General features: G+C 55.1%; 10 protein-coding genes across 10 annotated transcripts; 4 read left to right on the top strand and 6 right to left on the bottom strand.

The window, feature by feature from the left end:
* Window positions 1-726: 726 nt before the first annotated feature.
* On the bottom strand, window positions 727-2,019 carry G647_04336 (YbgI/family dinuclear metal center protein; the record flags this gene model as incomplete). The annotated part of the gene is made up of 1 exon (XM_008728680.1): window positions 727-2,019. One exon carries the CDS (start codon window positions 2,017-2,019, stop codon window positions 727-729), a length of 1,293 nt encoding a protein of 430 aa, XP_008726902.1.
* Window positions 2,020-2,618: 599 nt separating this feature from the next.
* On the top strand, window positions 2,619-2,933 carry G647_04337 (uncharacterized protein; the record flags this gene model as incomplete). Its single annotated transcript, XM_008728681.1, has 1 exon — window positions 2,619-2,933. One exon carries the CDS (start codon window positions 2,619-2,621, stop codon window positions 2,931-2,933), a length of 315 nt encoding a protein of 104 aa, XP_008726903.1.
* A 914-nt stretch (window positions 2,934-3,847) lies between these two features.
* G647_04338 (uncharacterized protein) lies at window positions 3,848-5,647 on the bottom strand (the record flags this gene model as incomplete). Its single annotated transcript, XM_008728682.1, has 1 exon — window positions 3,848-5,647. The coding sequence occupies one exon, from the start codon at window positions 5,645-5,647 to the stop codon at window positions 3,848-3,850; it is 1,800 nt and encodes a 599-aa protein (XP_008726904.1).
* A 3,672-nt stretch (window positions 5,648-9,319) lies between these two features.
* Window positions 9,320-10,034, top strand: G647_04339 (uncharacterized protein; the record flags this gene model as incomplete). Its single annotated transcript, XM_008728683.1, has 4 exons — window positions 9,320-9,415; window positions 9,466-9,689; window positions 9,745-9,956; window positions 10,009-10,034. The coding sequence occupies 4 exons, from the start codon at window positions 9,320-9,322 to the stop codon at window positions 10,032-10,034; spliced, it is 558 nt and encodes a 185-aa protein (XP_008726905.1).
* Window positions 10,035-10,256: 222 nt separating this feature from the next.
* Window positions 10,257-12,491, bottom strand: G647_04340 (uncharacterized protein; the record flags this gene model as incomplete). The annotated part of the gene is made up of 1 exon (XM_008728684.1): window positions 10,257-12,491. One exon carries the CDS (start codon window positions 12,489-12,491, stop codon window positions 10,257-10,259), a length of 2,235 nt encoding a protein of 744 aa, XP_008726906.1.
* A 510-nt stretch (window positions 12,492-13,001) lies between these two features.
* On the bottom strand, window positions 13,002-14,097 carry G647_04341 (uncharacterized protein; the record flags this gene model as incomplete). Its single annotated transcript, XM_008728685.1, has 3 exons — window positions 13,002-13,556; window positions 13,631-14,008; window positions 14,071-14,097. The coding sequence occupies 3 exons, from the start codon at window positions 14,095-14,097 to the stop codon at window positions 13,002-13,004; spliced, it is 960 nt and encodes a 319-aa protein (XP_008726907.1).
* Window positions 14,098-15,130: 1,033 nt separating this feature from the next.
* On the bottom strand, window positions 15,131-16,201 carry G647_04342 (uncharacterized protein; the record flags this gene model as incomplete). The annotated part of the gene is made up of 1 exon (XM_008728686.1): window positions 15,131-16,201. One exon carries the CDS (start codon window positions 16,199-16,201, stop codon window positions 15,131-15,133), a length of 1,071 nt encoding a protein of 356 aa, XP_008726908.1.
* Window positions 16,202-16,930: 729 nt separating this feature from the next.
* G647_04343 (uncharacterized protein) lies at window positions 16,931-19,653 on the top strand (the record flags this gene model as incomplete). Its single annotated transcript, XM_008728687.1, has 3 exons — window positions 16,931-17,193; window positions 17,249-18,767; window positions 18,865-19,653. 3 exons carry the CDS (start codon window positions 16,931-16,933, stop codon window positions 19,651-19,653), a joined length of 2,571 nt encoding a protein of 856 aa, XP_008726909.1.
* Window positions 19,654-20,818: 1,165 nt separating this feature from the next.
* G647_04344 (uncharacterized protein) lies at window positions 20,819-21,052 on the top strand (the record flags this gene model as incomplete). Its single annotated transcript, XM_008728688.1, has 1 exon — window positions 20,819-21,052. The coding sequence occupies one exon, from the start codon at window positions 20,819-20,821 to the stop codon at window positions 21,050-21,052; it is 234 nt and encodes a 77-aa protein (XP_008726910.1).
* Window positions 21,053-21,713: 661 nt separating this feature from the next.
* G647_04345 (uncharacterized protein) lies at window positions 21,714-22,679 on the bottom strand (the record flags this gene model as incomplete). The annotated part of the gene is made up of 1 exon (XM_008728689.1): window positions 21,714-22,679. One exon carries the CDS (start codon window positions 22,677-22,679, stop codon window positions 21,714-21,716), a length of 966 nt encoding a protein of 321 aa, XP_008726911.1.
* Window positions 22,680-23,342: the final 663 nt, after the last annotated feature.

A 23,342-nucleotide genomic window follows, 5' to 3' on the forward strand; every position in this document is an offset into this window, starting at 1 on the left:
GAGGATTTCGACGTCCAAATCAGATGTAGTGCAATGGACGCTATGGAGATCGCTCGCGTCGGACATTGAATTGGAGCCCACGGTCTTTCTAACAGCGGCAAGGACTTTTGGGTATCCCTCGAAACGGGTACATGCCGATCCCATACTGGGGAGAGTCGTCCCGATATACAGTGACTTGGGCAGGCCTTGGCTCCATAAGCAGCGACAGCCTCCACCTGCCATTATTGCGATGTAGTCCCGCCTTGCTTGTGGAGTGGACCGTCCCTCATGCTGGAAGATCAAACAGTGTTGATCGAAACTTGTCATTCGGCCCGGCGCCGGTTACGCACTCTCTCAGTACCATTCCATCAGCTCTGCCGTTCACTCAACATCATGTTCTGCCATGACCTCGTCTTGTTGCGCAAATAACGGTGGCATGTAGATAGGCAGCATCATTCTCGTGGAGGTTGTATCGACGGTCAGAGGATCGGCGACGCGAGAGTTGTAAGATTGCTCGATGTGGATGGACTATCCACTTTGTCGTTCATTCCGAGGTCATTGCGAAGTCAAGCCCAACAGAGCACTATCCAGCTCGCACAACCCTGATTGACTCTCGTCAAAGGAATCGTTCGCAGCACTTGGTGGGGTTTCGCTTGTGACAGGCGTGCTGCGCCATGCAGTGCGGCTGGAGCGTAGCTGAGCGAGATAGTATAGTCCCTCGCGATTCGGTTTCAGGGGTTGAATTCTTCAGGTGCCACTTTCGTTGATCTTCTGTCCTTCAACCGCTGTGTCGTCAAGCACCACAATCCCATAGGGATCTCTATCCCTCTCACTAACCACAACTTCGACACTCTCATCCTTCAACATCTGCTGTAATTCCTCACTCGAGCCCCTCTTTCCACTCTCTTCACCCCTCACCTTTGCCCACTCGCTTTCGACCTCTCTCTCTAATTTGTCTCTCATGACACCCCACAAATACCCCCGTTCTGAATTCGAATGGAAGAGAGTGATGACGCATCCACCCCGCTCGACCACAGCAAGCGCCTCATGATGACTCAACTCCCCCGTGAAGATCAGATCGGCCTGTGTGCCTCTGACCACACCGCCTCCGCTACCTGGACACGTCGCAACACTGGAGATGTTGATCTCGCCCAGATTCCGGCCTTGCGGGATCGCCACGGCGAATCCCTTGGGCAGTCCGATCGCATGCGCTATCCTCGTGATCAAGAGTGTCAAAGGCTGAGGTGTGGAGAACTCAATCAACCGTCCAGCACCCGTGTTCGAGGTATTGTAGTTCTCAGAGCCAGTGAATTGATTCGCTGCATCAATCGCGGCCCGCGGAGACGGCGTAATTACGCTTCTCGTGTGCGAAATCACGTTGGCGTGAAACTCGTCCGTCGGAAGTGGCAAACTCGGCTTCGAATACGTCCTATGCACATGATTCGGCCTCTCCAGCCTCATCTTCGCCTTTGGTGTGGTGAAAGGATCGGTCATGGCATCATTGTCATGTTCCGCAGCCGAAGGGGAGGTCGGTCTCGTCGACGCCTTGGAGGGTGCCTCGGACCCGCTTTCCGATGTGGTGACTTCTGTTTCGGAAGGGAGAGACGCTGCGGCGTAGGCTTCGGGTTCGGGGTCCTCGAGCTTGCCGGTTACAATGTCGCAGAGCCAGTCGGCCATGCCGTCGGGGACGGTGTCGACCGCGGTGTGTGGGCAATACACGCTGATTCCGTGCGCAAGCAGCAGAGTCATGGATAATTGTTGCGTATCGCCTGATGTGATGTATTTGAGGGGGCGGAAGATTATGGGATGGTACGCAACCACGACCGAGTGTTTGTTCTCGATGGCTTCCTCTGCCACTGCTCGAGTGAGGTCGACGGTTAGCAGGACAGAGTTGCGATTGCGCGGTCGCGAGGGAATAAAGGGGGCTTCTAAAAGCAAGCCGGTATTGTCGAAGGATTTGTCCGCCAACGCTTCTGGGTAGAGGCGGCGCATCGAGGACACCACCGCCGTGGTGAACGGAGAAACATGGTAGCTGCTCATTTTGCGACGGATGGGAAGCTGAGGTGCGCTGAGCTTAGGGACAAATAGAGCGCGTGGCAGCAGGGATCGAAGCATTCGGATTCGGATTCAATCTGGAGATGCTCATTGTAGGTATTCGGAGCGTGGACGCGTTGAACTCGGGTGCCGCTTGTTGATGTCTGTTGTCGTTGGAGTTGGAGAGCACCGCTGCCCAAGGCTGAAGTAAAGTTGACGCACTGGCCACACCAGCTGCAAACACACACCCAGTGACGCAATATGCAAGTGGCCGAAGAGCCGCCAGCACTGATTTCCAATTCACAACCATATCGCGACTTGATTTCCAGACGAATCTTCCGCCCACCGTCATACCACTGCTTCTACCACCGAGAACCCACATACGCACTCACAGCCTCATGCACGTCCGCACCGTCCTGGCACTCCAAGCCACGCGCCAAATAATCCCGAAATCGACCACCGCAGTCCGCTCATCACAGAGCCTTGCCCAAAGCCTCAAACCAGCAGTCTTGTACCGTCCAACGACCCCGCGACAACAACGCAGACACGTACGTCCTCTCTCCGCCGTCGCCCGCCGAGCCGCCCCTTCTCCCATCGAAATCCCCATGGCCGCGAACACCGACACTCAAGCGGCGCAGGTCTCGTCCTCATTCTCCCAACCCATCGACGCAGAGTACCTGACCAAGAAGCTCCAATCTTCGCTGGACATCACCCACATTTCCATAGAAGACATGTCCGGCGGCTGCGGCCAGGCCTTCAACGCCATCATTGTGTCTCCGGAGTTCGAGAAGAAGACGTTGCTCGCGCGGAGCAGACTTGTGAATGGCCTGTTGAAGGAGGAGATTGCCGCGATTCACGCGTGGACGCCACGGTGTCTGACGCCGGAGCAGTGGGAGAAGGAGAAGGAGCGCATAGGGTAGGAGAGGATCTATATGGGAAAGACCAGTTTGGTTTAGGTTTGATAGGAGGGTGGATAGACAGTGAGGGCGAATTGTTCAGCTTCGACGTTCCCAGGGACAGCCCGCTGTTGAAAAGTATTCTTCTGTGGACACTGCCACTGGAGATGTGCCCCTTGTATAAGGTTGATGTCACGCATATCACCAACGGCGGGCCATTCTTCTTGGGCAAAGCAGAAATGAGACGAGTCATTGTACTCTGTCACCGTGGAAACTGCTGTACACCAAATAATCACTTGACTATAGTCGAATGCAGGGCATACATCGTGCTAAATTCTTCTGGGATCAGCTTCTCTGCTGCTCCTCGGAAGAGCACGCCATAAATGTCGCCATATCTCAATTTGGACCAGTCCCTTTCTCGCCGGTATATAGACCCACAGTGAGCAATTCGGCCGTCCTTCTCGGCAAAAGCGATGTTCGCTCTTGAAAAAGGTATCGTAACGTGACACAAGCCCCCGCCAACCACTTTGTCCAGCCCTATGTCTTCGTCAAGTCGTTAGGTGGGGTTCTGTATGCCCCGTCAAACTACTGGTGTGACCTCTGCCATCCACTCCCCACGCTCAACGTCCCTTGAGCATAGCGTCTCATCCAAGCCGTATCTGAGACAAGCACAAGCGTTCTCACGCTTCTCCTGTACCGCCAGGGAGACCGGGCAGCGGCGTAATCCAAAAGGCACCAGATCGGAGTGCCGCATGGGGCGGCATGGCGGCTATGCGATCCCAAAGCACGCTCGATAGCGCCTCTTCTGTCTGCTGTTGATTGGAAGCATGGAGACCAGCGCGGATCCTGGTGTCAGTGAATCCTAAAAGATTCACCGTGCACTGTACATAGCTGACCAATTTATCTGCATTATCGCCGTCTTATAGCGCTCGGCTTGGTTATTGCCGCATTGGCGCCGCCATCGGCTGTTGCTGTGGTGGATATATTCTCTGGCGTTTGGTCGCACTTCCCATATCCGCTGCTCCAGACATTTCGGACTGACCTCGTCGATGTGTCGGTTGTTGCTGTTGCGCCATCATGCTTGGTCCCCGCATTCCCACGGGCGTCTGTGGCCCGGCTTGATATGCGTTCCCATTTGCATCCACATACTGTTGCTGTGAGGATATGCCAGGATAGTGCATGTTTGGGTTCACGGGTGAAACGCCGGAATATTGACTGGGTGAATTCCACGTCCCACTCGAGCCAGCCGGGGAAGCGCCTGCTGACATGTCGTCCCGGACGGAGTGCGCTGTCGACGAAGCAGCTCCGGATGGTGCAGTCGTTGCCGACAAGGGCTGCTGTTCCATACCCTGTGGCAGCTTCTTCAGATGCATCAGGTGCTTCTCCAACATATCAAGCAATGATTTCCGCGTAAATGGCTTAGGCAAAACATCGTCCATACCGTGATGGAAATACATCTGAATGTCGTCGGACCGGATATTCGAGGTCATCGCAACGATCGGCGTGCGGTCACACTGGCGGATGATGTGGCAGGCCGACACGCCGTCCAGGTTGGGCATGATAATGTCCATCAAGATCATGTCGTATTTGTTGCCTTCCTGTATCTTGCTGACAGCTTCCAGCCCGTCAAGCGCCGAATCTACCACGCAGGCGAATGAGTACAGGAATTTGCCGCCAATCTGTCGACAAGTCGGGTCGTCCTCGACCAGAAGTATTCGAGGCGGCCGACTCCAGCCCGGGTCTGACAAACCGCTTTTCTTCCGAGTGTCGGCAAACTGTGTCCGAGGATCGGCTCCATCTCGTGATGGCATTGGGTACGGAATGTTGTGGATGTACTCGCTGGACATGGGATCAATACCATTTGTTGTTCCCATCGGATACACCACCGTCTCGAGTTCAGCGGGGTTCATCTTCGCATAGGTCATTGTGCCACTCGATGCGGCAGAATTGGGCCCACGGAATAGTCCACCTCGAGGATCCTGTCCTACCGGCGGAGTTGCGATGCTTGTGTTCATCTGTTCGAGGGCTGTGATGTTGAATTGGCCGTCAGCATTGATATCGCCCAACAACTTTTGAGCATGCTGTAGAGGCGACGCCGGGACATCATCATCTTGTGGGGGCATCGTCTGGCTTGTCGGCGTCAGCGTCGTGTTCGTCTGTGCGGCCTCGCCTGGTGGGGCGAACAGTGCTTTGCTATCCCTTCGCTGCTTCGCATCGACGGAGTTCAAGTATGTCATGACATCTTGCATGGCTCGGTCATGATTGAGCACTGTCTTTTGTAGTCGGAGGATTTCCTGTACCATCATCTGATGGTTCATCTGCAGCTGGTTGGTGGTCGCGACCAAGGACTCTATTTGTTGGGCTTGGGCCACGATCTGTTGGTTCATGAGATCAATCTGTTGAATCGGGATCTGTTCATCGTTTAGACTTGACGGCTTACGAGGCGCTGGTGCTTTGCGTCGGATGTTATCGAGACTGTCCTTGCTGTGCTGCCGAAACTCCGGGTGCTTGAACTCCCAGGCGTTTGCGCCATACATAGATGTTCCCCCCTCCTCATTATTTTGTCGCACCTTGTGGAAGTCATATTTGTTCAGCTGCCGCACGAAACTAGCGAAATTCGAGTGCTTGAAGTGTTTCGGCAGTATTGACTTGGTGAACTTTTCGTTCTCGAGGACCACGAAGCTATCGCCATCATCCCCCCAGCGCACTACCGAGGAGTATGATGGATCTTCGAGCATTCTGTGCAGACGTGTCAGTACTGGATAGACAGATGAGCCGCACGTGGGAGAAGTACTTGTACAGCTTGCGCACAAAGTCGCTTGAATTGTTCGCTGCGCCGCCCCCGTCCATCTTGAGTGGATCTATCTACGTGTAATTCAGTCCGATCTGTGCTTCCCTGCCCGGCTAGGGTTGAAAAGGGCGAAAAGGGTCTTCGCAGTCGGTGATGCAAGTCGCTGCGCAAGGCCGAATCAACACAGCATCGCTACGGATGAGCGATAGTGGTATAAGATTCGTGGGATAGTATAATCACAATAGCCGGTCGAGGTATGCGTGGGCTGTCATCAGACAATTGCGATTGGAATGGAATGCGTTGGTGGTAGATGCTTCCAGTGGCACAGACAGCTCGGGTGCTCGAATCCGGTCGTTGCCAAAATGCAGGTTAGGTTCCGGCGCCGCAGGAATGGAGGATCTCCGAGGTAAAGAGCCAGTCAACCGGATATGAAGCAATCGATGAATCAGGTCGGAAGTCGAGTGGTCAGCCTACACAGCGAGAGTGGTTACAGTGCAGAGCAGGTGTCAAGCGACGATGAGACGTCGATAAGTGAACGATGCTGAAGATGGAAGTGGTGGTGGATGGATTGGTACAGTACGAGCCCTGGAGACGAGAGTTGGCAGGCAAGTGGGATCCTTACTGCCAGGGCTTGCGCCTTCGTCGGTTGGAGCTTGGAGGGCAGAACAATAATAACGCCAGATTTCTGGGAACGACCAGTTTTGCTTTGCCTCTATCGGTGTCTGGCGAGTGCCACAACGCCATTCGCTCTCTGACGGACGCTGAACCAGTGAGCGTCATCGAAAGGACCACTCGAGTGGATGTCCCAGGAGCACACTTGATTCAGGCGGGCATGGGGCTTCTGCGGCTAAACGACAGCGCGAGGACGAGGGGAAATTCGGTTAACCGGGGGCGGTGGGTTGGATGGCCATTAGCACTTGCGGCGCGCTAAGACCCGCGAACCTCAATGACAGCCAGCACTGATAGGACGCTCCTGCATCAGAAACTCAAGGACAAGAAACGATCGGATCGGGGAGAGCAGGTAACGGGCCTTATTTTCAGCCAACCTCAATGCACCCTACGAGGAGCAAAGTCTCCAAGTCGTGCTCGCGGCGTGACTAGATTCGCTAAAGAGCCCCAAGTGCGACCAGGATGACGGATGAGGCGCTCGCTCAGTCGCCAATGTGGACTTCTCAGCCTTCCCCAAATTGAAGGATAGAACGATCGACTGCCCAAGAGACCACTAATTCGGCCGATGGGAGCACAACGGTTTGTGCCATTGTACTCGTGCGTGACCGCACATTAATGCTGACGAAAGCTTCCTTCGCGGCGATCTTTCCATCGTCACGACACGGAGCAACTTCCGGGACGGGCACAGCACCCCTGCACCTGCCAAACGAACGGTAGCCAAGAGATTCAATGTTTCGGTTGATCGTGGGTCAAGTACGGGGTCCGCAGGACTCAAATCAGACATAGAGCACGTCGTGCAGGGCTTTGCACTCTGTCAGGCTACTCGTTCCCAGAACCATGTACTGTGCACAACGAAAATGGTGGCAGAGGCTGCGGCGCCAATATCACTAGAGTTCTTCTCGCCCGGGGGGCAAGCGCTGTGACAGGTAAAGGGGGTGCTGTGTATTGACAATGCTATGCCATTCTGCGCGAGGTGCCCACCGCCTTGTATTTTCGACCATTTTGGAGAAGATTGAGTGATCGCAAGATCTTCATTCACGTTTCGCCGACGAGGATCCGATTGTGGTGGGAAGCGCTTGGATGCGGTCACTTTACCGTGATACGTACGAGCTACTGGGTGCTGACGGCGATCATGTGTCGATCAAAGCAGGTGCGTCAGACTCGGCGCCGATGGCCGAAGTCAAGAGTCGCTGCCGCGTACGAGTACGGCTTTGACGATGACGGTGAGTACGTATTCAGGAGTGCCCGATTCTTGCGATGTGATGATGAGTTCAAAGCTCTCAATTTGTACCTCTTCTGCATGCATCATATTAGCGTAAGATCGGGGTCAATTCTTGTCGATGGCGTAAAATCGCCGCACGGAGGTCTACAGGGTAATCACAATCATTGAACTCGCAACATTCCTTTGCCGTAATGGCATCTCGCATTCGATGACCATCCCGGTGAAAAAAAATGTCATCAGCAACGAGGCCTGTTGCTGAGATCGAGGCTCCCATGGTCTGCGGGTTCGCTTCGCTACCGAGATCGCGGATCGCCTCGAAGCAGAATGGCAGGGTCTAACAAAACAGTATGCCCAAGCGATACTGCACCAGCGGCTTGTGGCGTGACCCCCTTTCAGCGACTTGAAACCCCGGGGAAGCAGCCGTGAGGATGACTCCTGCCTGAGATGTGTTTCTGGCTTCAGTCAAGCCATTCAATTCCTGCATCACACCGTGTATCAAGATCCTTGCTGAAGCTTAGAAGGAGCCGATGTGGCTTTTCCAAGAAGTGATCACTCATAGCAGCTTGCCATGGCGATGAACCACCAGAGGGCATGACCCTTAAACCGTTACCATCATTACTGCACAGCATCGCATGTTCCCTGCTTGAGTATCATTGTGCAATGGGGCGAGTCTAGACCCTGCGGAGTACGGACTGGGCCCGAGACTTTCTCGCTCTGGAACGGCTCCTGCAGACGGGCATGCAAGTCGAACAAACTCAAGCTTGGGCGAGGTTTAGTTTGGGCAAGGCGTCGCAAGAGTACGAGTACCCAGTGAGCCAATTTGGTCATCCCAGAAAAGATTAGTATCGATCTGCAGCCAGGGAAACAAAAGGGGCTCTTCGGCTCAAGTAGAGGCTCTCAGCCGCAACGCGAATCTTTGCGAGCAAATGCAGGGTCGAGAGCCAAGCGAGCGCTTTGATCGATGCCCGGGTTCTTTGCAGAAATAGCCTTGCTTTATGTGATGCGATCCCTCTTGGTGGACTCCATCACGCCAAGTCGCTTCCAACTTTGCTCAGTCGTTCATGGTACTCGAATGAGGGTACTCAGTCCTCCTGGTCTGTCTGCTTGTGAGCCCTTCGCTCTATCGTCGGTGTCCGTCAAATATGCGATTGGAGGGAGCCGCGGCCCATTATCCGCTCGAGCTTACCTGTACATCTTATTGGCTTATTCTCCAAAGGCAAGGTCGGGCAGACAATTCCAAATACATGTGCATGCTGTTAGTCGCACATCTGAATGGGTAGGCACGTGGGGAATGAGGAGACTGTGAAGCCCAGCATTTCACGCTGAAGAGACCAACAGAAAGTTTCCGTGTCGTCGAAGCATTATTTGCTAAGTACCCGACTTAGAAGGTGAACAGACGTGCCTTTTATCCCATACACTTCCAGGCGACAGCACAGAACTTTCATGCTCTGTAGTTCGGGGCCGACAAGGAACCCAGTATTAGTCGTTTTAATAGTGGGTCTCGCAATTCTTAGAGGCCTCATGCAGAAGCTTGGAGAAGCTCCTGTGAGCTGCCCCGCATCAGATTGTCCTCGTTCGCTCCTGCACTGTTTCTGCGGGACGTATGGTACCAATTGACAATAGAAGGCGAACAGCGTACCTACGAGTTACTGAACTTTGGCGGAGTGCACCTGCAATTCTACATTCCAAATATTTCTCCCACTTGGAAAGTGCCCCTCGGTCACATAAATGTTCTCGCGATCCATCCTACGTTCTTCTACCTCACTCCGGACTGCTTCCTCCAAACCATTCACCAGATCTTTCTCCTCGACACCTGCAATCATGGTATCTCAATCCCCGCTGCGTTCTGCTCCTCAGCACTGATTCCTCTGCAGGTCAAAGAAGGCGACTCCATCCCCAACATCGACCTCTATGAGGATTCACCCGGCAACAAGGTCAACCTGTCCCAAGAGCTCGCTTCCGGCAAAGGGGTTGTCATTGGCGTTCCTGCTGCGTTCTCTCCCTCCTGCTCAGACACCCATGTCCCTGGCTATATTGCTAGTGACAAGTTGAAGGATGCTGGAAAGGTCTTTGTGGTCTCTGTCAACGATGCCTTCGTGTAAGCAAGGAACATCTGCGTATACGGATCTACTCTGTCTGACTTTCCTTCACAGGATGAAAGCATGGGCAAAGAGCTTGGATGAGTCGAAAAAGAGCGGCATTCGATTCCTCGCAGACCCGGCTGGGGAGTTCACCCGCGCCTGGGATGTCGAGTTCGATGCTGCTAAGATCCTGGGAAACAACCGAAGCAAGCGTTATGCTGTACTCACCGATAATGGCAAGGTTGTCAAAGTTGCAGTTGAGCCAGACAACACTGGTGTCACTAGTGAGTTGACTTGGTTTAGGCTCAGCCTCAATGCCATACTGACTGAGAATAGTTTCTGCTGCCGAGAAGGTCCTGTAGCGGGCGGAGATTCGACCGCAAAGCTCTGTCCAGACTCAAATGCTAGGGCAATGACAAAACAAATCGCAAAAGTTGATCACCGCATGTAACAACGAAGCAGCTCAGACCAAGAAAGCAAAAAGATAGTCGAACAATGCAATCTGAGCAGCATTAACCACAACCTCGTGCTGTCCACACCTTCTAGCGGGGAGACGGTTAGAGGTGGCATTTCTATTTCCTTGGCTAACTCAGCAGAGCGCGTACCTCTGCGCCAGTTCTAGGGTACAGCTCTCTCAATGACCCAAACGGCCCGTGGGCATCCGCCTCGTCTATCTCATCCTCGCCACGCTTATCTTGTTCAGTCTCTGTAGTCTCCATATCGACAGTCTCCAACAAACCCTCTAACTCATCGAACTCGGTACAAAACCTTTCCACAGCCTCAGCCACGACATCGGTAGCCAATGTACGATCAAGGAGAGGTTTAAGGGCTTCCTGCACATCCATGAGTGCGGAAGAGAGGAATTCGTCCAAGCGTTGTGCTGATTCATCAAGGTTCTCAACTAGCCACTTCCTTCTCTGCGAGGACGGTTGGGTCCTTCGTCCGTCAATCTCTTGGGTGAGGTCCGCGACGCCGGAGTAATCGAGGAAAGTTGTGCTGACGAGTTCGACCAACTGATCTCTCAAGATTTGAATCTCACGAGCGGACTTCTGGAGCGGTACCCGCGCCGCAGATGCGTGTGCTGACACATTGGCCAATGTCGCTTTCAAGGCGGTCATGTAATTGATCTTGTAGATGCAGCTTCTGCGCATGTCCGAAATCTGAGTGGCGCCTTCGGCACAGGCGGAGATGATGCCACCCAACACTGCTGTGTAGAGGCGCTCGAGTTCGGCTTCCGTCATCTGTGGTCCTCTCGCACGACAAATCTCGCTGAATTGCGATAATGCGGTAGCTAGGAACACCGGAGGCGTCAAAACCGGCGATGGTTCGGCATCCATCGATGCCACGGCGGCGGAGGTCTCTTCCTGCATGGCCTTCTCGAACTGTGATAGCGTGGAAGACTGGAGTTGCTGAACCATCTTTGTCAGAGGACTGTCGTCGCCCAGCAACTTTGCGAATATCCCACGGTAGAAATCGAGCAGGTTGAACACCTTGAACATGAAGACGGGATCGCCACTCGTCCGCACCGTGATGTCAATCCTCGATTGCAGGGTTTGACACACGAGTGAGAGATTCTTCGATATCAGCTCTGAGAGGGCTTTCCTGCCGTCGAACACTTCGTGCTCTTCTCCCTCTTCTTCTTCTTCTTCAGAAACACCACTGCCCCGTCGGCCACTGCTAATCCTGGCCCACGGCTCACTCGCTCGCCCTTCACTCAACCCTCTAGCCAACTCCTCCTCATCACCGACAAACAGCCCCTCGAGCGCCTCCTTCTCCGACACACTCGCGCTATGCACCCAAGCGAGCATGTCGCCGACATATCGCAGAGGTTCGTGAGTCGAAAACTCAATCGCCTTACCCAGCCCAGCCCCACCAGCACCGCCCGTCAACGCATCCTGAAACCCGTCATTCAGTGTTTTCTGCCGCGACTCGGCAAAGAAATCCAGACAATTCTGGAACAGGGTCGGCCGTTCGGACAAGACGCGCAGACCCCGTCGGATACCACCCGAGATATGCGGGTCTTCAATGTCCAGCGTCCTAAACCTGCTTTGAACCCAAGCGTAGAGTTTTTTAAATGATGCGTCCAGTGTGCGAGTCGTCGACTCAAGCAGCTCCATTCCAAGCCGCGAGGAGCCTTCGTCGTCGATGCCTGGGGCCGTCGCCGTCGCCGTCGAAGAATACCCCAAAAGCAACGAGCAATCCCTATGCAGGGCCTTGACGCGCGCGAGTGCCGCAAAGAACCGCTCATCCACGCCGTCCGCCGCAGTCGGACCAGTCAGGACGGCCATCTCGTCGTCCGAGACGAGGAAATGGCTCCGAAACGCCCGGAGAAGCTGTTCCTTGGCCTCGGTGTCCTGCTTCCGCTTCAACAGCAACCCGGCCTCTTCTAACGTCGGCCCACTCTCCCTCTTGGCCGCGAGGACGTGCGTCCTCATGGCCGCGCACGTGGCGTTCAAACTGCCGATCATGTCGCCGACCCGGCGGAGCTGCGCGGCGACGTGGCCAAAGTCGCCCACGATGCGCGCGTCACAGTCTATCACCTCCTTCTGGGCATTGGCTTTGAGATGCCGTCGGGTGTCTTCGTCATTCTGCACGCCCCGGGCGTCGAGCAGGCGGAGCGTGTCGCGGATTTCATGGTCCGCGTACGACGACGAGAGCACCGAGGTGAGTTTCGTGGTTAGGAGCGCGGTGGTGGTGCGTTTCGAGGGGAGGCCATCGGGCTCGGTGGGCCCGGGGCTGTCGAGGAGGACGTTGGGTGCGGTCGTCGACGTCAATGTCGATGGGAAGCCATCGAGGCTCGTGAGGAACGGTGTTGTCATGGGAAGGAAAACGGCGTGGACGAGGATTCCCGGTACGAGTACTCGTACTCTGTAGAAACGGGGGGAGATTTGGCGAGGCTGCGCGTAGGGCTGCGGTAAGGCTGCGCAGACGGACGGAGATGGAGAAATTATTTACTCTAGGTGCTGTACGAGGTACGCACACACATGCAGGGGGCCCGAGGGAGCCTCAAAGTGGGGTGGGAGGATGGACAGGGTGCAGTAAATGGCCTTAGGGCTTAAGGGCCGCTGGGGGTTTGGCGGGGTTTGTTTACCGCCCACCTGCCCCGCAATGTTGAAAGCTCAGTTTTCCCCATGCGAACTATCGTGCTTGTCCGTCCAAGCCGCTCAGTTTCCCACCAAGAGACTGCTCGCAGCTTTGAGATACGCATGGTTGACGGCGAGGTATCTTGTCTCTCTCTCGATATATAAGGTTTCACCACCGGAAATTCTCGAACTCTGCAATCCTATGACCCTTCTAGATCTCGAACACTACAAAAGCTCATCCTCGCCTCACATCTGCGAGATCAGCCACTTGACACCTCCGATCAAGTTTGCCACAAACTGCTGGCCCTCCGGCACGGAAGGGAATATCCAGAAATAATGCGGCAAGCCCTTGTAGTGGTCATGCTTGGTGGGCACGCCGGCCTTCTTCAACGCCTTTTCCATCACGTACGCATCATCGCGCAGGGGATCCATCTCGCAGCTCACAAAGTACGTGGGTGGGAAGTTCTTGTGGTTGTCCGTCGCCAGGGCGGTGAACATGTCGCTGTCCTTGGGATCCGCGCCGGCGTGCTCGTAGAAGATTTCCATGGATTTCTTGTCGATGATGGGGACCCCTTCCTTGTTCTGCTCGTACGCCGTGTAGAAGGCTTTGTACTCTTCCGGGACGTTGTCGTAGTGCAGCGCGCAGGGCACGATGGCCGCGATGCCTCGGACGCCGTCGCGTTTCGACGGGTCCTTGACGATGCGGTTGGCGATCTGCAAGGCCAGCGCTCCGCCTGCTGAGCCGCCGATGGTGTAGAATTTGTTCGGGTCTCCGCCGTAGGAGCTTGCATTCTGGCGTGCCTAGAGGGGGACACAGATTGTGTTAGAACATCCAGCCAGAATATTGACTTCCTCTCTGGGGTTTGCCAGCTCACCCATTTGTACACCTTCAGGCAGTCCTCAAGCTGGGTGGGGAACTTGTGCTCGGGGGAAAGACGATAGTCGATGTTGACGACGATGGAAGGCACAGCTTCGGCGACGATTCTGCAGAGGAGGTCGTCCGAGTTGAGGTCGCCGGTCATGAACCCGCCTCCGTGTGTCCAGATGGCGACGGGGAGAGGGCCGGACTTGGCAGCTTCCTTTGGAGTGTACAGGCGGTACTTGATCCCGTCGACCTCACCGTCCTTGCTCTCGACGGCCTCGGATGGTGGAGGGAGTTGCGGGAGGAGCAGAGCCACCAGCTGGTCGTACTGCGCTCTGATCTCCTCTGGTGTCCCGGTCAACACCATCCGACCGCCCAGGTTCTTCTCCAGCTGTAGTGTGTGTGTCAGTGCAGGTGAGACAGCGACTGAGGATCGGGGTGGGGAAAACATACATCGAGCCATGACTGTGCGTACGCCATTGTGCAAGTGCTTGGGGAGCTGATGAGAGGGGGTTTTCGACAGATAGATGTTCAGGCGGGATGTGTCCCAGAGTCAATTCGATCTCACGGCTTGGGGTTGAGAGCCCGCCTAAAGGGCTCGAGGGGCATTGACTGTCCAATATATACATTCAGCTCCCGTTCGACCTCGGCTACAAGCGCCAATGCGGCCCATGGAGCAGAAAGTTGGGACTGCGCGGCCAGCATGCTCAATGGCTAGCCAAGGGCAAAAGTCTCGTTGCAGTGGAGCGAGCCAGACCTGACGGATGTTCGTCGAGTCGGTGGCCTGGAAACTTGGAGGTATCCAGACCCGTCCTGATGATGCCTGCCCAGCCCTACGTGCCCTTTGTCTGGTCAGGAGTGAGCCGGGTCGTGCGAACAAGTGAGGCTACCTACTGGGTAGGCCGGTATGACTATTGGTGCACACTCCACGGCTCCAGAAGTGGCTGCTCCACAACTGGCAAGCTATGTACTCCATTTGCGCTACGATACGGGGTGAGTAATCCCAGGATGACAAAGACGTATACACATCTGGAGAACCAGAACCCCCAGCTCCCTGTCGGTGCAGTCGTCTAGTCTAAGCCGCGTAATACCGATATATACACAGAACCTACATATCCACCGGCGAGGTCGACTATTTTGCATATATCCTGGCGACATCAGGCCTAACAGCTAGCCGGCATTCACACAGTCCAGCAGAGCATAGCACCTAAAAAAATTGGCTATAACCATGAACGGAGTGCCTCCGTTGTCAACTGCCGACACCGAAGTATGAGAAAGTCGGCCCACGCCTGATGAGGACGGGATTGCTTTCCCGCACAGTAGGCCTGAACATCGGATAGTCTGGCAGCCAGATGTCACCAATCTCACTGCCCTGGACCATGTTACCGCGAGATCCCTCCGAAGCCGAGGAACCAAGAAGCAGAAAGATGAGCTCTTACGCAGACCATAGGCAAGACCAGATCTAGCGTAGGAGGTTCTGCGCATGTTGTCAAGGGCCTCATGCAGAATCCATTCACGAGGCCTCGCCAAAATTCATATGTCCCGTCTCCTGCGCGTGCTTCATGGCCCCAGCCTCGCCAGTCAATGTCACCCCACAGTCATTGCACATGAGTTGAAAACCGGCCGTATCGGTGAAGTAGTGCTTTTCTTGCAGTTTCTGACACAAGGCGATGGCTTGCGGAAGCGCTTCATCCGACAATGGTTGCATAAATTGCTTGACGTCGAATTCTGGCGGTTGGCCCTGTACGCTCAGAGCGATCGTGTCGTAATGGATGCCGGAGTATACAATGAAACAGCGGGTTTGCGCCTGCTCGTTGTATCTGTCCACGCGTAAGCTCTGCACATCGATGCTGCATATCTCGATGTCGAAGTGCTGACTGAGTATATCGAGCTCAATCTGGCCGCCCCAAGCATCTTCGGTCTGGATCCAACGGCAGTAAGCGTCAGGCTCTTTGTTGTCGAGGACCGCCTTGGTGTATTTTTCCGGATTCGCTTGAATGTACTGCGCGATGATCGACCGGAGTTCAGTCACGGCATCGACGTCTGACAGGACGGCGCTCGCGACTGCTCTGAAGAGGCAAGAATTATCGTCGGGCATTATCCGCAAGACCATGGTGCCTTGCAAATCTGGACACCAGATCTCTGGAGGATCGTCCATTTCTGCGTTCTGCTTCCGTGATAGCGAGAGGGGGGCTCCCGACTGTTCCGGCCTTTTCGACGTTGCACGAGAAGGTGCTGCTACATGTGGAGCCGCTCTGCCATGGTCTGTCGAGGGACCAGCTGCCCGCATGGCGTTCTTTGCTGCATCGCCGGGTGTGGGTTGCATCCCAGTAGTTTGGCTGGAGGACTTGATTTCGTTGACAATGAGCTGCTCCCCGTTCAATTTGACATCAAGTTGCGAAAGCAGCTTGGAGGCCGGATGCTCGTCGAGTGAAAGTGTCTTCGGCGGATACCCATATTTGAGCTCAAAGGAGGATAGTGATGTTTCGGTCTCAATCGTTTTCCGCAATGTGTCTATTGTGGCAGAGTCGTCGAGGGTGACTGTGGAGGATTTGCCAGAAGGGCCCCGTATTCGCACCCTCATCTCGTCTTACGAGTGCGAGGAGGTTGCAGGCAATGAATCAAGACGGTTCCAGCTCCGAGCTTCTCAATAGAAGGCTATCTTGCAGACGGATGTAATCTTGCCACTTGGAAGGATGTGGTCATGAATGGAAGGGATGAAGTGGCAGCTGTCGAGGTGGCACCTGCTCTGAGTCCTTGGAACAGCGGGCTTCGGTTCGCGCAAACGATATATTGCAAACAGAGAACACTCGCTCTTATGTGTTACTAACCAGACATGTGCTTGACGGACTTTTGGAAGTGGTGAAGATCGTACGAATGTACTCGATTGCTTGTCTAATCAGCCCAGTCCGGCTTAACCCCAGATTTGCCGACTCGGCCCTCGACGCGACTCGACGACCAGGACGCGTCCTCCGAATTCATTAGGCTGGGAGACTGGGACAGGCTGTCCACAGCTACCACCGTCGATAATATAAAGTACTCAGTACTCCGTAGTCAGAAGGCTAATGTCGAGTTGAAGTGAGGTCGTCAGAAGCCGCAGCGACAGTCAAGCTCGCCAAGACATTTCCTTGTTCAGATCTTGAAGACGCGGCTTTCCGCAGGCTTTACTCTGTCCCCGCTGTCGCATGTCGCATCACCAATGAACGCGATACATAATTAAGCCGGACGTCAAGAAGGTCTTTCAATGTCATTGCCATCACCGTTTCCTCCCCTCCCCTCCTTGCGCATAGACCTGTCGCGGTAGTCACGAGAAATGGCCGACTTGGACAGTGCAGATGCTAAGGCATCGGAGCCCGTCCAGTCCATCGAAGTCGAGCCTACCACGAAGAACGAAGGCGCGGCCGACGCGAAAGAGGAGGCCGCTGCGGACGATAATGCCGACGAGGACGCCGAAGCCGACGAAGATGATGCGCCAGGAGAAGAAGGCGACGGCCGCCCTGTTTCTCGCGATCAATACAAAGCCCTCAAGAACATTACGGATATCTTGACAAACCATAAGATTCAGGTCAAGAATGAGTTTGTGGAACCCATTGCACAACCAGTAGTAGGCGAAGGCTGACGCGCATCACAGGGACTATTTTCCTTCGCAACTCTTCAAGCGCATACCGAATCGAAGGGTCCTGCCAGACTACCACGAAATCATCAAAGATCCCGTCGCCATTAGTACTCTTAAGCAGAAGATCCAGAGGAAGCAATACACAGGTATTCCTGAGTTCGTTCGAGACTTCGCATTGATCGTCCACAACGCTCAGGTCTACAACCGACCCAACTCTGGCCCAGTGCGCGACGTGTTCTTGCTGCAAGACGTCTTCAAGGAGGAGCTGAAGAAACTGGTAGATGAAGGCTTGATCAAGGAAGAGGAAACAGTCTTCCCAGACCTCGGAGAGATACCTGACGCGACCCCTGAGCCCACACCCGGCTCCGAGGATGAGGAGGATAATGATGACGAGGACGAGGAAGATGAGGATGACGACGGCGCCGATGACGACTCAGAAGATGGCAGGCGAAAGAGACGCAGAAGAGGCGGCCGGACCAGTATTTCTGGACGCAAAGGCCGCGATGACGATGACAAGGCCGGCGAGCCCAAGCGGCGAGGACGTCCTCCCAAGGTCGACACCCCTATGGAAGCTCGGATCAAGGCCATCCTCAAAGGCCTTCGCAAGCCCAAGGACAAGGCTGGTAACCTGAAAATCCGCCACTTTGAGCGACTACCGGACAAGCAGGAGTACCCAAGTTATTTCGCTGAGATCAAGGACCCGATTGCCCTCGACATGATCAAGAAGAAGGCTAAGCGGAAGAAGTATCAATCCATCGAGCAGTTCATGAAGGATATCGATCTTCTCTTCAATAACGCAAAGCAGTTCAACGAGGATGGGAGTGAGATCTATCAAGATGCTGCAGACCTGCACACAGAAGCGCAGAAATTGGTCGAGATCGAGAAAGCCAAACCCGACGACGAGTACCTTATGGAGGACGGGCGCAGACCCTTACCGAACGGCATCCTCCACAAGAATGAGCTCTGGCGGGTCGGTGACTGGATCCATCTTCAGAATCAGAATGATGTGACAAAACCGATTGTCGCTCAAATATACCGAACCTGGGAAGACACCGAGGGTCAGAAATGGATCAATGCTTGCTGGTACTATCGACCCGAGCAGACGGTGCATCAGTACGAGAAGCACTTCTGGCCGAACGAAGTCGTGAAGACCGGGCAGTATCGGGACCACCAGATCGACGAGGTCCTCGACCGCTGCTTTGTCATGTTCTTCACCAGATATACCCGGGGCAGACCTCGCAATATCAGTCCAACCACCGAGGTGTACGTCTGCGAGGCTCGATACAACGAAGAGAAGCACAGGTTCAACAAGATCAAGACCTGGGCCAGCTGCTTACCCGACGAGGTTCGGGACAAGGACTATGAAATGGACTTGTTTGACAACCCCCGAAAGATCAAGAAAGTGCCCAGTCCACTCAAGCACTTGTTGAAGGACGATATGACGGACTCGGGTCCTCTTCCCACGCCGCAATGGGGGCATCCAAACGCACCACCTATAATCGGAGGCATTCACAAACAACCTCGCGAGGAAAATGTAAGTCTTTTGTTGTTTTCGTAGTGTTCACTGAGGGCAACTGCTTCGTTTGGCCGCCGCACAAAGACTTGTCACTGACCTTTATTGATCCAAACAGCAATCACCGCCACCTGAACCAACTCCTCCGCCGCCTCCCACACCCCCACCGCCAGTTGCAAGACAACCATCTATGAGCACTGTCACAAGCATGGCGCCACGCCCGGTTGTTAACGGTGCGAGCCACACACCTACGTTGCAGCCTCAACTCACACGCCCATCACCCTCATTGACCCCGAACCCTTATCAACACCAATCGATCTCGCCTGCTCCGCAGTATGGCAGACAGAACTCGTTCGCCCAGTCACAAACCACATACCGTGCCAACATTGCCCCTTCGACACCAGCCCTTCAGCAGAACCACCACTCGTATACCACGCATCAACAGATTCAACCTCAACCAAGCCTGACTCCAGCCCGCCAAGGAAGTTACACCTCATCGGCCACTCCGTCTCATTCACAAGCGACCTTTGGTCGGCCTCTGTATCAACAACAAACCTCAACCGCTGCGCCCACCTCTCAATCATACCCAAACTTTTCTACAGGGACCCCCGCTGCCGCAAGCACATACCCCGACCACCGCGCCGGCGACGTTTTTGTGCTCTCCGACACCGCCAACGCTTCCATTCCGAAATCCATCCGCGACAAGTTCCCGCAGGATGATCAGGGGCGGGTCTTGTTCTTCACGAAGCCGCCCGTCGTGCATGATCTGACTGTGCGCGGCAAGGAAGGGCAGGTGTTGAAGCACACAGAGAGGTACCTCAAGGCGAAAGCAGAGAGGGAGGAGAGGAAACGCGCCAGAGACCTGGAGAGAACAAGGATGGAAGCTGCGAAAAGAGTCAAGGTCTGAAGGAAGTACGCGTACGATGTACCCTTACTTGGGACCACGATCAACTGCAACCGGGCTGACAGCGAATGAAGACCAGCGTTCGGTGCGCGGTAGGAATGCTCTCATCCAGATAATCTGTATTCTACCTTGGCCCTGCGTCAACACTCGTGCATTGCGCCATTACTACTGTAGCTGGATCCGTTAGAAGTAGCCGTGTTTCAAGGCGGAGGAATCCAAATCAACTATGATTGAACGTTGAACAATTATGAAGTGTTGGGTACTGAGGATGACCGTCCAAAGGAAGACGACGAGTATACTTACTGCAAGGGCGAGGAGAGCAACACCAGTTGCGCACCTGGGACTCTTGGAAGGACGATGTCGATACTTCGTACGAGTACACCATGGAGGCGAGGTGAAACGTGGAAAGTCGTCGACCTTGCCTGGACCTTGCCTCTCTCATCTACTCCGTGCTCTTCTCTGAACGCCATTGGGTCCATATCCGACCGCGGTACGGTCTGCATCCCACGTCACAAACAGGCAGTGGCAAGCCCGTCTCTCGACACGCTGCAGTAAAGGGCGCATGGCCTCTCTAAGGGTCCAGCGGGCAATAATTTTCTCTCTTCTCCCTCCTCTACGCAGAGTTTGGTTTACATGGCGTCGGGATCACCTCTCCTCTCACACCACTCCAAAATACTCATAATCGTCGGCCCAGGAACGTGGGGGCTGTACATACATAGTACGGCCCCTTCATCTAGCTCGACGCGACTATACGTCCATCTCCATCGCCGTGCTGGGCCCTTATGCTGTGCCCTGCCCCATCTCGGCGGGCAATGACTTGAACAAAGATCCTCGAGCTCGAGCTCGGCTCGTTCGCAGGTGAGGACGAGGATGAGCGGTAATTACGTGTCTGATACTCTGGTGCCTCGAAGCAGCCACGGACGGCTGGCTGGCTGCGTGATCCGGTCTTCAAGCCCTACTGTACTTCCATGCGACCGGATGCAATTATCGCAGCCACGTCGGATGAAGTGCGGGCTCATATGAACTCGGGCTCCGGGGCCGAGCGAAGAGGACGGGTGGCTTCCTCTGCGGACGAAGGAAGATTTTATCACCACCATGCCCCCGGGGCGTCCTGACGGGCTGGCAAGGCTGGTGGAAGAAAACCGGCGCCGGCAGAGTCACGCGGCTGATGTACGACATTTCCGACGTCAAAGGCGCAGTCACCGCCGATGGCAAGGCACACTACCAGGAGACGCACGATTCCGTGTGTGCAGGCGCCAACACCGCCGCGCTGTTCGACCTGAAGGACCAGCTCCGCCCGACGAAGCCGCGCTGTACAAGGACCTGCCCGTGCTATTCAACATCGAAACGCGGCTTTCTTCATGGAATCCGACGCAGACAATCTCGAGCTGAAGATGTGTGACGAGCATCCCGGATACTGCAACGGGATTCCCAGTACAAAAGCACGCAGATCGCGAAGCACCAGATCCCACATTAGAGAGCGAGGCTCGGTGCCGTGCCTTTTTGCGCGAGGCCATGCCCCATCTTGCGCGGACCGGCCATTCAGCTTTCGCGGCGCATCTGCTGGTGCGCGGATACGCCGGACCGTGACTCTAACTGAGTACGTACAGTTTCTTAGTGTATGGCTGCTTGGCCTCGGGACCCGAACAGAGACTCGATTTACTCCGTACGTAGTCACTTGTGTTGAGCCTGCCTGCCCACAACGTTACGGCCCGGAGCGGGAAGAGCCGTCACCGCACACCACGCCTCAGCATCGGTACGTCGCCACGTATTCGCGCGTACACATCGGAGAAGAAGAGGAGACGTCCCTTCCGCCCTGCCGGCCTGGCACTGTTGTACAGACAACTTTCAGAAGCTTGCTCACTTGCTTTAATTCCGGTGGCCGCGTTACTGCCTGGACGGTCCACCCATCTGCATGAACACCATCAGCACAGCCGAGTACCTAGTATCGCGAATGCGCGTAGTCAGCTACATCGTCCTGAAATTATAAACGAAAATGACTTGACTTCTCACTTCACCAGGCACTGGTCCTGCAGCTCCATTCGAGATTACTGGGATGTGACTCACGCTGCCGTCGCCGCAAGACTCTCAAACGGCCTTGCCACCGTGACGGTTTGAATGAGGCCGAGGAACAGGACTATGAACCCCGTGATGACGCCCAACTGCTGAACGGGCTGGTGCACGAATATGAGGATCCACAGCGGCGTGACCAGCATGATCAGACCAATGATGCAGACTACGGCGGTGAAGAACCCGTTAACCAGGCTGTCGGAGTAATACCTCGTGCTGGAGGGGTCGTATTCGAAGTATGGTCGTTTCTCGCCGCCCTCGAGATCGGCGAAACGTTGCGGACTCCGCAGAAACAAGCGATTCCAACCGAGTCCGATAAATCGCTCAACCGCCGTCCGGAGGGGCGTCTTCGGCACGGGCACGACGTTGATGAGGTCGTCTTCCCGGTCCATGAAAGATGCTTCCTCTGGGTCGATGGCGTGTGGGTAGGTGGCGCGCCAGTTCTTGACGTTCGTGACGTCGTGCTTCGATGCCGGGGGGCGCTCTCGCAGCGCTGAGTGCCGGAGGATGAACTTGTTGTACTCCTGCAGCTTGACCTGGATGTCCGCCAGCAGCACTCTCCGGTCGTCGTCGAGCCAGTGCAACGACCCATTGTTGACGTCCGGGGCGTCTCGGGCGGAAAAGACATCATCCAGCTCCTCTAACTGTCGCTCCAGCACCGAGATTTCCCACTGAAGTGACAGGATGACCCTCGCACTGAGGTTCTCGAATCGACGGACCACGAAGAAATCCGCGTCTGAGGCAAGCCATTGCGAGAAGACTTTGTAGCCGATGTACTTCCAGGGTTTCTCCTCGACCTCGCGTCGGGTTAAAGCCGGTTTGGGCTGAGGCGAGATCAACGCGCCCACGCCATGTTGAGGTCCACTTGCCGAGTGGACAGATGGGGCAGGGGTCGGGGTACCCGTATGGGATCCCGTATGGCTGGCAGAAGCAGAGTGAACAGACACGTTGGCAGACATGGTCTGGTGTATGTGCCACCTTTTCGTGGAAAAAAGCTCGAATACTGAGTGGAGGTGACCAAGAGACATGAAGTAGAGCAACGACAAGCGTCTTGCACGCATGAAGCGATTGGTCCGCGAACCGCATGGCCTCGAACGATACACCAGGCGTCCACCCCGCATCGTTCGTCGACACAGCCTCACCGTGTACATGGGAGGGCACCTCGACCTCACCAAACCATTGAAACGGCCAAAAAATGTACGCTTCCTCCATGACGATTCTCGTGCTGTAGCTAGCGGGTAGCCGCATACTCCACCAGGTCCGAAGACGAGTCCGGGAAGCCTGAGGAGAGAACATGTCGAACCACGATCCACTTGAAGACGGCTTTGGTGCTGGAAATGGTTTCTGCAGCCGCAGTCGCGGACCTTTGCAACCTTCCAAGGGCGATCACAGAAAGCGACGGCCAGGCGTGAGGCCCATCAATCCCCCACAGACATTCAACTCTGCAGTATGGTTTTGCTGCTCTTGCAGCGTTCGCGGTCAGGGATTCAGCTTCCGCCAGCGAACTTGCTCAAGCTGCAGACATGCAAAGTGTAGAGCTTGTCCAACGGAAGTGACCGGTGGCGGCGGCCCAGGCGGACAGGGGCCAACCGCAACGGCGAATGTGCACGGTGGAAGTTTGC

The sequence above is a fragment of the Cladophialophora carrionii genome (genome assembly GCF_000365165.1).
Source record: "Cladophialophora carrionii CBS 160.54 unplaced genomic scaffold supercont1.3, whole genome shotgun sequence".
In the NCBI taxonomy this organism is placed as follows: Eukaryota; Fungi; Ascomycota; class Eurotiomycetes; order Chaetothyriales; family Herpotrichiellaceae; genus Cladophialophora; species Cladophialophora carrionii.